Here is a 12,250-nt window from a genome sequence, read left to right on the forward strand (position 1 = left end):
AATATATTGAATCCTGATATTCAATAATGAATAAAATTTATAATATAGATACAAAAATATTAAATCATAGAATGGAAAAAACTGAATGATACTCGTGAGATCACAATTATACAAAGAAGTTGTTGTATGGAACAATAATTAATGAACAAATTGAGATTAATTTTCCTCAATGAAATAACTTTGACCCACTCAACGTACACAAATGATTTAACTTCGTAATAAACGTCTATATAAAAATATTTATGAATATTAATCACTGAATTAAATACATAAATCTCTACGGAGTAATATATAAGTAAAAGTGGATTTCCTCACGGCTGGTTAAATAACTTTTTAATATAATTCAAAATTTTTAAAGAACACCATCGTCGAAAATAAATTAATAAAGTAAATCATTTCATAAAATTGTAGCTAAATGGTGAAAAAAAAATACATATTAATTTATATTTCTTTTTTAAAGACGCGGTTCAAATTATAAAATTGTCCTGTAGAAGGATAAGTAATATTATTTATCAATAAATATGCATATATATCAAAGGAGAATTTTAAGAATGATTTGTTTAAATAATTCAGTTATTATTTTAATATTAAATGTTTTCCATTGCAGCACGAACATATTTTATGATAATCGTAAATAGAACGAGAGGTCGTACCGGCATCACAGCGAAATCGAAAAACGCATACAAATACGAGCAACTCACGGATACACTCTAAGAAATAACTCACCTGTTCACTTTGAACAGAAGTCCAACTGGGGTCATTTCAATACTCGGATTCCAACTTCACTGGCACGACACAACCAAGTCAAAACACCAAACAGTTTGTAATACAGAGAATCGATTTAAAAATCGATGCGAGTTGACTACAATCGATGTTGCACTGTCGACGTCTAAGCGTGATGGTCTGCCGACGGTCGCGGCTGTTCTGAGGTGACAAACAATGTGGAGCTGAAGACTAATTATACAGGCTCTCTCGATTCGTTACAGGTGGGAACCTTTTATTACACTGTTTACAATAGAATTGTAAAAATGCGGAGAACAAACCGACACGCGGTGCATCTAACAGTGGAAGACGCATTCCTTGATATCTACAACACATTTGTTGGACGTGTGGTGAATAGGGTTTCTTATTTTCTAATAAGATCATTAAGCTCATTGAAACAGATGATAAAATATTTTGTATTTCTTCTTATTAGTTTATATGCTGTTAATATTTGAAAGATCTTTATATTTTTTTAACATTCTCACAATCGCTATCTACTAACATTAAATAGAGCAAATATTTTTTAATAATATTATTTTTACTATGATATAACAAAAAAATTTACCAAAAAATATAGTCATTTCTAGAATCGTCCCTGATAAATAATATTTCGCAAAAATTGAACAGCCTTCTATCCTAACATGTTATAACTACGATGCATCGCTATTTTCTTTATGGAATAAACTTATGTGATTCATGTAAAAGTAATAGAACAATAATTAAAAATGTACATTAAACGAAACGAGTTCGTAGTTGTAAACTATCACGAGCTTGAAACATAATGATTTAGAGCCGAGCCTCGAGTAATCTTAGACGTGGTCTGTACGAAAACTCAAAACCAAGTACAAGGCTGTTACTTCCTATCATTTATGGTTTTAAAACGACCACCACATCCGCGCACGCGCACACCACAGGATGCGTACACACCATACATACAGAACGACTTTATTTTTATCGCAATAAAATCTATAATCCCATATCAATAGTCAACAACATCATTCCAACCTTAAACCCAAGTTCGGGGCGAGATCTTTATGTTTAACACTATAAAGACCATTTTTATAGCGTAGCTTTAAAATAATTAAGTATGGTGGTTGTCGCCCAACTGTCCAACGCGGCATATTGTTTCCTTTATAGAATTTGATTGAAATACAATGGCGCCTTGCCGAACAGACAGACCTTAGTTATTATTTAATATATAACCTATCATGATATTAGGGTAATGTGTACCTTAGAATCATAAACGAAGAGAATACGAAGCCTTTGGACGTGAAAAAATTAAATGAAACTAGTGAAATAACATACGAAAACAAATTTGGATATTACAGTCTGACAGCAGTTTCATAAGCATGAAGAGTTGTTAAGTTGTTGTCTTTAGAATTTTGTTTAGTGAAATCATTAATATAATTGCATCTCCACTAACAAGATGTATAGAAAATAATAAAAAAAAAACATTGTCTGTTTGTATTAATTGTTATAAACGATGATCGAACCAACACAATCGGTGGTTTAACAAAGACCATTGTTTATTACGACTTAATTAAACACAAATAACAATAGGTGACATTATGTAGTCATAATAAAAATTAGGAGGTATCACCAAAAATGACATTGAAGAAGCATAAATACCAAAATTCTTTGTTTTTTTTTTCAAATAAACAAAAAAAAACATTATTCCTCATTAATTTTATTCGCTTTCGATGCAACACTGCATTCAAGTACGTTACACGAATAACAAAATCAAAGTTGGTGCTCAAAAATATCAGTTGTAAATGACAAGAAAAAAAAAAAAAACGAAAATACCATATATTTTTTTAATTCTTTTCCAGTTCCATATTGACATTTTTGAAGCTTAATTAAACCGAGTCGCAATATTTGAACACAAAAACTGAAATACCTTGTACGGTGGCCGTTCTCTAGTCTGAGAACCGGCGACAGATGTAAGTTGGTACATCACGTTTGCATCCAGATAGACAAGTAATACTCGCTTTATTTATAGATAATTGATTAACCATACCAGAGACATTCCGCGCTCTGCGAACATTGTTTTGTTATGGATACGAATTAGACGATATCAAGAATAAGTCGAATGTTTGATAGCATCTTATTATTCATATTAAATATATATATATCTTCAGTGTGAGCTTCATATTATTTGATACAATGTATTTAATATAAAATAAACATTTATATTGGGAGAAAAATAAAATCAAAAGATAACGTTTATGTTTTTATAATTTATATATGATTAATGTTCGTATATGTATTAACAGGGAACTGTTCATCGGGTTAGTGTCCTATTATCGTAGTGGGTTCGATTCCTGTTTGCATTCCAAACAGCTCGTAAACTCAAAACAATGGCGTCACAAGCCTATGTTTATTTCCTGTATTTCGCTATAAACATTTTCCACAGAATTTTCATTCTATTACAGTCTAATTGGATGTCATGCATCATTTAGACTTTAAACACGCTACGTAAAAGAGAAATTTTGATTATAAAGAAAACGGTTCTTGGACCAACATCGAGTCATGCTCTTTGGCCAGCCTTTGGTTTATTTTATACATTTGGATTAAAGGGACCTTGAATTAAGGAATTTTTCTTTGGACAGTAATTTTAAAACATATTCTTTGGGCAAATTTTCATAAATAAATACCAATTAAACGCATACCACAGGAGAACTGGTTGTCAACACACGCTGTGATCGCACGACACAAACCGTACGCGTTCTTATTAGAACAACATATACTCGTATTATGATAGAATTAAAAAAATATATATTAATAAACTAAGAAGATTTCTCGGTCTGCATTTAATTTTTATAATTTTGCTAAATATATATTTTTGTAAAATTTAAATCATATACTTTCATTGTCTTATCTATCATGACTCATGGCGTTTAAATTGCGAAAGTAAATAAAGTAACGGTATTTTTTTTTACTTATAAGTTATAACGTGCATAAAAAGAAAAAGTAAAGCGTATCATTTTGATGATAAAACTTTAGTAGGCACTTTATCGTTCAAAAGCTAGGTTTATAGTGACGTTCCGTTAGTTGATACGAGTGAGATGTGAGAACGGTTTACTTTCATATTGTTCGTATATACTCTAGAAATTAGGTTTAAATATGACCTATTGGAATTCTATACTAACTGCTGTACTAACTAACTTATGCATTATAATACTTATATGGTATATCTAAAAAAGAAAAATTGTAAAATTTTATTTCAAGCACTTTAAAATTTACCAGAAAGTTTAAGTTTAACTTGGATTAAACTTAAACACTATTAGCGCTGGAAATCAAAAGAAACGAGACGACGTAATTGTAGCGTATTTATTAATACCGGATATCCCGAATGTTTGCTAAAACGATCTCGTTAAATCGCGAGCTAAATTATTGTAATTAAATACCATTACACACTAACAGCTTGAATTCTATATAAAATATTTCATGCGCGAATACTTGGGATTATTAACGGTTTTTCGTAGAATATGCATTTCATAGGGCGTGAAATATCTTTAATATTTATGAAAAAAGAAAAGGATTTTGTAACATTTTCATATGCAAATGGTGACAAAATTTTTTTATCTTTTTTGCTATCAATCAGTCTTTTGATCTTAAAAATATATATACATTTTTACTAACTACTATTTGCAAAATTCTCTATATTGTCCCATTAAGTCCAATAATATTTAATGCCTGCAATTTTTAAAATATTACTCCATGTATGAGACAGTGTATTATTTCCAAAAATATAATCCGATGTAACAGACATTGTATATATTTTAAATGAAATGTATCACCAGCAGTATAAGAAAAACAAGGTATAATTATATTTTTCCATCAATGTTGAGCTGAATATTTGAAGTGAAATAAAAAATTTTCGTTGTGTAAATTCAATAAATTTTTATTCATGTATTAAAATTCCTCGTGTCTTCCACTTTCTAAAGTGTATTCTGATGGCTATGTCTAATTACTGACATCGAAGCTATCGTTTAAGTCCCCGGAGCATGAAATAAAGGACATTCATTAACTATAACCGCATATATTAAACATACTACAGTCGGTGAACAAACAAAATGACAAGCGAAACACATGGTTATGTATTCTGCAAGACTTTTATAATTATTATTAATAGTAGGTAAGGTTTTTTCAACCTTCATATAACTCAGCGGGTATTACATAAACATATATTATTATTATTATTTTTTGTACAAATCATTTATTTTCATGGACATATGTATACTTACTTTAAATCATTTAGTACTCTTCCATTGTTTGTGCTAAACTGTCAATGAATATTCTACATCAATGAGACATGCAGAACACGCGCCTGGTGTTACACAGACTCCAATGCATGACTGAATGATTCAGCGTTTAAGATGGCAAGTTCAGAATTGAAAGTCCTCAAAGATAACTAAAGATAACATATTAATAATGATACTTTCAACAATTCACATATTATCAAAAAAAATCATTGAAAAGATCAGTTATTTCATACTTATATATTGAAATATATATGTTACTCAGAAGTCGAATTAAGTAAATACAATTATACAGACCAGTCGAATAAAGAAACGGTTTGTAATCTCAATAATTCTTACTAACGGCAATGATTCAGTGCTATTTGTTGATTTAAAAATATAAGTTGTATTCTGTCTTTATTCCTATTTTTTAACTAACACGCGAACCATGTCTTTGGCAACAATGTTATCGAACTTAATTTCCACTTGGTTTAATTTTTGCCTCTGCACTTGTATGAATATCAATTTACATACAATAGCTCCGGACTCCGTCGCCTCTCATGCTATTTAACACACATTTAGCACGACGCTATAACATTATAAAACGTTTATCTTTATAATCTTAAGTTCAAGAAATGTCTTAGTTGTTGTGTCGTTTTAGGCGTAATGATGACAAAAGTAAATGTTACGGTATATTAGAACACTTGAATATTTTTATTTACATATTAAAAAAAAAACGACTAATAATAAATTTACTTTAGAATTAACTATTAAAAGAATTCTTTTATTTTTTAACTTTAATCGCTTCAAAAGCAAAAACATACAAAGTGTTACTAGTTTCGTCGCGTATAAAAATACCACACATTAAAAACAAATAGATTATTTCTTGCGGCAACATTTCCCATGATTTTCACCGCGATCTAGAGAGGTTTCTCTTCAATTATCTTACATAGATTTCTTATTTCAGATGTGATTGACTCCATGCTTACTATAGAGAACCCGATTCGTCAGTACTGAAGATAATAAATATATGAATTAAATCTTTGTTTTGTCCACGCTAATTTCAAATGATCAACCAACTAGTAAGTTCTTTGACATCTATAAATCAATCAGACTAATGAGTCTTTTTAATGATCCAGCATAGTGTTGAACGGCAAAATTTTGTTAGAAATGGCAAAAAATATAACTAGTTTATGAGATGTACGAACGATAAGATCTAAGACAATTAATTATTATATACGATGGCAGAGTGCGTCATTTTGCGCTCGGCTGGCGAGATGGTATGCGCCCGCGCAGACGTTATAAACCCTCGCAGACTCGTTTACCTTAATTGACTTAAATAAATCCTTAATTATATTTTTTTCTTAAGGAAATTTATTGTTGTTTTGTTCCATTTAAATTGTATGAATAGTGTAGGATAATGCAATTTTGAATTATCCAAGCCTGCATTGATTTCTTTGTAATTATTATGATTACGGTTTAGCTCAGTTCATGACCGTGTAACTAATTCAATATTTTATGATCGACACCTTACATAGAGGTAAATATATAAAACCTTTTTGTTTTGGAAATATATTTAAAACTTGTTTAATACACTCCATCAAGTATCTGTAAAAGGATAAGGCTTAATGCTCCCGTCTGCGTAGGCGCAGGTTATGGAGCGTACGATGAATATTGATTTTTATAAGTTAGCCGAAAAAAATAATAAAGTTGATAAGAATAATGTGTTTTCAATATCACCACACAAAATAAAAACCAATTATAATGATATGTGGCCTAAATTAAAACGTCTTAAATGACAAATGTCAACTATTTGAAGAAAATAAAAAAAAATCTTATGGTTTTAATTTATTCGTGAGTAATTTCCTTTCTCGTGTAATACGTTTCTATATAATTATCGAATATTAGGTATATTAATTTTAAAAATCAAATAAAAATAGACAACGAATACACAGAAACAGTTCGTTAATGTAGTACATCCCATCTTCATAAGATAATTTCACATTATAATGTATCTGTTATCTTAAATAACTATTAAAAAGCTATAATAATTGACTCGAATATATTATGCTCGTGTGTAAACAAATGGGACGCCATATTAATTCATGGAATGAAAATATTTTATATTTCTAAACGTTATGCATAATTGACATCACATTTCCCGCCAGAGTATCGTGCGCGCACTACCAGATAATTCTTCCGAGCGAATCCATTAGATGGACAAATTTAATATATACCCGCTTTTTATACATTCACTGATGTTTTCAGTTTAAAAAAAATACTGTTTACAATATATATGTTTACACAAGTTAGCTATTATTTTTTTTTTGGTTATTATTAATTTTGAATAACAAAGATTAAGTAGGAAGTTTTGTGTATATTTTTATGGTTATAATTATAAAAAATGTTCTTGACGGTTGGGTTACACATTTGATTGCCGAAAATGATACGTTCTCATACATTTTCTTTGTTACTTTTTGTCATCTCCATAAAAGGAGAGGGAGGTGAGGATATTGTAACGATCATTTAATTCGCTGCATTTAATTGCCATTATAATAAATTTTGTATCAGTGTAGGCGGTTCACAGGAACAAGTGCATTGGCATTCAAATTTATAGACAGTCGATAATGTAATTTATTGATGCAAAGAATTTGTATGAAGATGATAAATTTAGGGAATAGTGTATGAATCGAAAAAATACATGAAATTTTACTTATTCTAAGGTTACATTATAACCTTTTCAATGAAAGTCAAATTAGCTTTCATATACGCTGTTTACGATAATTGACAGATTTTTGAGAGATTATAGAAAAATTAGGTAAGCACTGGACATTGTCACGTAAATTTTTGGAACATTTTTAAGGACATATATATTATTTTTTCATTGCTTATACGAATTTCCTAACCTATTTAATTCAATTCTAAAGTAATTTCAGCCGAAGCAATGACTGGTAGCTAAAGTTGGGATAAAATCGATCACAACAAATAAACTTTCTTAATAAATTGATCATAAACCGGATATTTGCATTTTATTTATGAAATTATACTTAGTATGAAATGATTACTTATTATTAATTAATCTTAATTTAAACAAGCCCACGCTCGCCCACAGATCGCTCGGATCGTATTTCTCACGCCACCTCGATATTACAAATATTAAAGTCATTACAAGTCTAAATTATAAAAGATCCTACACAAGGCGAGTAGTGAGTAATTTGAAGTGCTGTTGGAGTCCAATTCTGATTCAAAGTTGTTTCACAAAAAAAATCTTTGTAGTTACATCAAATAGCTACGTTTAAAAGAATATAAAATGTCTGACAAGTTTTTTCATAATTTATTCCTTCTCATATCTGATTTAATTAGGGTCTTAACAAAGGTCCTGATGCTTATCTGCGAGTCTGTTACTCGGAAATATTTTTAACGGAGGCATCTAAAACAATAATAATACCAAGAAAACATTATAAACAGTTGTTAACCATTACCTACAATATTATATTCTTTACTAGCTTTTTACACCGGCTTCGTCTGTCAGCCGCTGATTTTGTTACACCTTTTTCTTTTCTAGAATAGGAAAAAGGAGTATTCGTTCTGATTTTGTGTAAAGAAATCATTTCTATATGGACAAAAACAACAACTTTGATAAAACAAAGGCGTTAAAATGCTTAAGGGAATAAGTTAAATTCATTCAAGTAAAATGTTTCTAAAATTTTTATATCGATATAATCTGTGACCAATGACCAGTATTAATAAATAATAATTAACGATAGTCTTAAATGTAACGTATAAGTAACAATCATTGTTAAAAACCTATTAGTCACAACAGCCATAAACGTGGATGCCATGTCAGAGACACGTTTTCTATCAGTCCTGATAGCCGAGGACATTGAAAGACGAGCCAGATGTTATCTTTAAATAAACATCTTTATTTTATGTAACGCTAATTTGGATTTGTTGTTTAATTTATAGAATCATAGGTTACCCTCGTCTGTTCATCCCACAGTGAGTATATCTATCTCTAAATTGACGTTTAGAAGGGTCTCGCTATGGAGTTTGTCACAGTAAGCTAATCACAGGTTTGTACGTCACACTACATACAGAGCGTTTCGTATTTTTCGTTCTCAAATATTATATATTTAGGGAACACACATTTAATTTGAACCAAACCTTAAAGTTCCCGAACGCACCCGAAGTGACGTTAAAGCGATAACATCGGGTTTTGCTCACTTTTACGCGGGAAAGTATTTTGTCGATGTGACTTGTGTCTTTGTAAATTGAATTTAACTTATTTAATGTGTTTTGATTTAAAATAATAATAAGTTTGTTCTAGTTAAAAGTACTGGCTTTATAAGGCAACTTTATCTTTTTTATAATTCTGTTAGAAACCTAAATATATATTATAGTATTAACGTCGGATATTAAGTGAGATTAATGTAAAGCTATGTATGTGGTGTAAACTGTAACGACACAGGCTACGAGTAAGCGTACGGATGTTTTTGTTTAAGATTTTACAAAGATGACTTTCTTATTTATATCATAGGTCCAAACAAAGAATGTAATCATTTTTCATTAAATCTTCGTTTTCTTTTCTAACCAGCAAGTTTCGATTTTTAATATATTGTTAATATATTTTCACGCAGGTAAAAAACTTTACTGACAAATATAATCTAAATATGTCATTTGTATATATTATTGTTTTGTTTAAACGATAAACAAAAGCCTCTCCAATGTTTTTTACTGTGTTTATTTCTTGATACGTGTGTTTTAAGTATAGTAAATAACTTTCTTTATATGTAACCGTATCGCCTGGACTATGACTATGTTTATTTTGTCATACATTACGAATACTCGTATAGTTCTGTCGTCTGATCTTGTAATAATTATAATAATTTACATAATACCTAACATTGAAATTTTTAATTCGAACACAGTTCGTAAATTTTATTTGTAGTTTAAAGAACAATCCTTAAATAATAAAACGTAAAATTCTGATGTAGTTTTTTTTCTTAACAATATTAATTGTATGTAAATATTTATATTGTTTTTGTTTTGCTTGCTTTATAAATGATTATTGTAGTGAAATATTTGTTTGATACTCTAGGATGTTAATATTCTTGATATATATGTAATGTATTTCTAATAATACACTCCATGTTAAAATAACTGTGGCAACTGTTCTGACGTATCGTTTTTAAGCTTACGATGTAACTCTTTGTAACATAAACTCTATGTTTTACCATAAATAAGTAAATAAATAAACAATATGTTATTCTCTTCGTACACAGATATGATGTATTTCATATTGTACTATATTTTAAAGGTATAACTTATTAAAAATTAAATTAACATAATTGTAATTTTTTTTATCGTAAATGTCTGACTGACTCACGTGTAATTTATGATGTAAACACAGTGTTATGCGAATGGGTTTGTTCTAATATGCCTGGAATCGAGGAACCGTTGGAGAAGATTGCAAATTAATATGACTAAGGCCACGTCCACACTAGTCTAACAACCGTTGCGTTAAAACACAGTGTTTGCACTTTTGCAATGCTGTCGATGTTATTCGTTCATATTAAAATTTTAAGTCGGAGTCACACTCTTGTCTCGGCTTCTGCTTCTAGAAGAGTGAAAAACTGAAAGCATTATGGGTGCATCCTCTGAATCAATGACTGTCTGTTATATAATAAGAGTCTTTTACTGTCCTTTCCATTTAACGTCCAAGTCATAAAATACAACAGTATTTATTTTCGAATACGTTTATTCTGTTTGGACGGACGCTTAAAATGTTCATATGCGAATAAGGCCTAACGGTCATAAGAAATTAGCTCGGCGCATTCGAGATGTGTGTAGTAAATTATGCATAACATTAAATTGTTTAACATGTACAAGAAATTTAACATGTTTATTATTGAGAAATAAAAAGATATTTTTCTGTCATTAAAAGAAAAATTTTATACCGTGTATTATTCTATTAAAATGGTATTGTTTATTTGGTCGCTGGAAACTAAATTATTACCGGAAATTATGAAGATGAAAGTAATTAATAAGAGCAAACTAAACGTGAAATTAACATCTCATTATCAATGACGCGCCCTTCATATTTTGTCCCCATCTGTAGTATGAACATTTTTGAATCTTTAAATAAATGAACAAATTTATTTTTTTACATATTTAAATTATTTTTGTATAGCCAAAATTACGTGATATTTAATCCTGAAGTCATTTTTATCGTAACATTATAAAGTGTTTGAAATTAAGGGGCACAATTTACCAGAACTGTATTCCAGCTCCGTCTGCGCTTTTAGTCTCTTAATGCAACTTATAAATTAATCTTAACGGCATCTTGAAAGCTATCTTTCAGTTAATTATTACGTTCGCTGTCAGATTTTCATCAAAAACATTATGAATGTAGCGACCCGTATCTTTTTACAACTTAAAAGTCTTTGAAGCCAGTCCATAACCGATCAAATGTCCGTCAGTGTGTAACGAGAGATTGTTTACATTGTGATATTTTGGATACTTTCAGAAATATTGTAACCAGATTTGGTAAAAATAGGTCTGTCAGAGCGCTTCCCCAGTGAGTTAGATTATTCCAACCGAATACAATCTGTTACTTCTGGTCGTACAGTATTTTCCACGTGTAGATACATTGTACAAGATTATTTTCTAATTAAACTACGTGTAGTACTATGTATATGTTTATTCAGTACATAAATCAAATGTTCCGGACATGTGCGCGGACGCAGCGATATATCAAAGTGTGTATTTTTTCCGCGTTGTCACGCTGTTTTCACAAATAGTGCATATCTCACTGATTAGTTGATTTGAAAATATCCGCGATGCTAAGATTTATGAAGCGCTAATTGATAATCAAATATGAAACAAACATAGCGTGATTTTAATGCATCTAGCATTAAAATCACGCTATGTTTGTAATGCAATACCTACAAAATTATTAAATATATATATACTAAGTTTGACACTCGGATTTTCTTATTACAATTGTACGTGCATATTTCACTGATGCTGGAACATTTATTGAGATTTTTTTGTTATCATTTCACGTCTGCGCACGTGCTGATGTCTTTAAATATTATTCTGTGAGCACTTTTTAGTGATCCCTGAACAAAAAAAAGTCGTACAAATCTCGTAGCTCACCATAATCTTATTTTTATCATAGCCTATACACAGATGTAACATAAATCAGGATTATGTTTTTTGCGACACGAGACAAACACTCATCTACA

General features: G+C 29.9%; 1 protein-coding gene across 2 annotated transcripts in view; it reads right to left on the bottom strand.

Moving 5' to 3' along the window:
* The window catches only part of LOC116767608 (TNF receptor-associated factor 4), a 54,569-nt gene that overhangs the window by 40,687 nt on the left and 1,632 nt on the right, over positions 1-12,250 (bottom strand). Inside the window, exon 1 of one of the 2 annotated variants that reach the window (XM_032658011.2) lies at positions 727-925. The exons of the other annotated variant lie outside the window; for it this stretch is intronic. Within the exon in view, the coding sequence (XP_032513902.1) occupies positions 727-761 (35 nt within the window). The 5' untranslated portion in view covers positions 762-925. Of the gene's footprint in view, positions 1-726; positions 926-12,250 lie in introns of those variants that run through there. 2 annotated transcript variants of the gene reach the window in all.

Source organism: Danaus plexippus, assembly GCF_018135715.1.
Source record: "Danaus plexippus chromosome 9 unlocalized genomic scaffold, MEX_DaPlex mxdp_24, whole genome shotgun sequence".
Lineage (NCBI taxonomy): Eukaryota > Metazoa > Arthropoda > Insecta > Lepidoptera > Nymphalidae > Danaus > Danaus plexippus.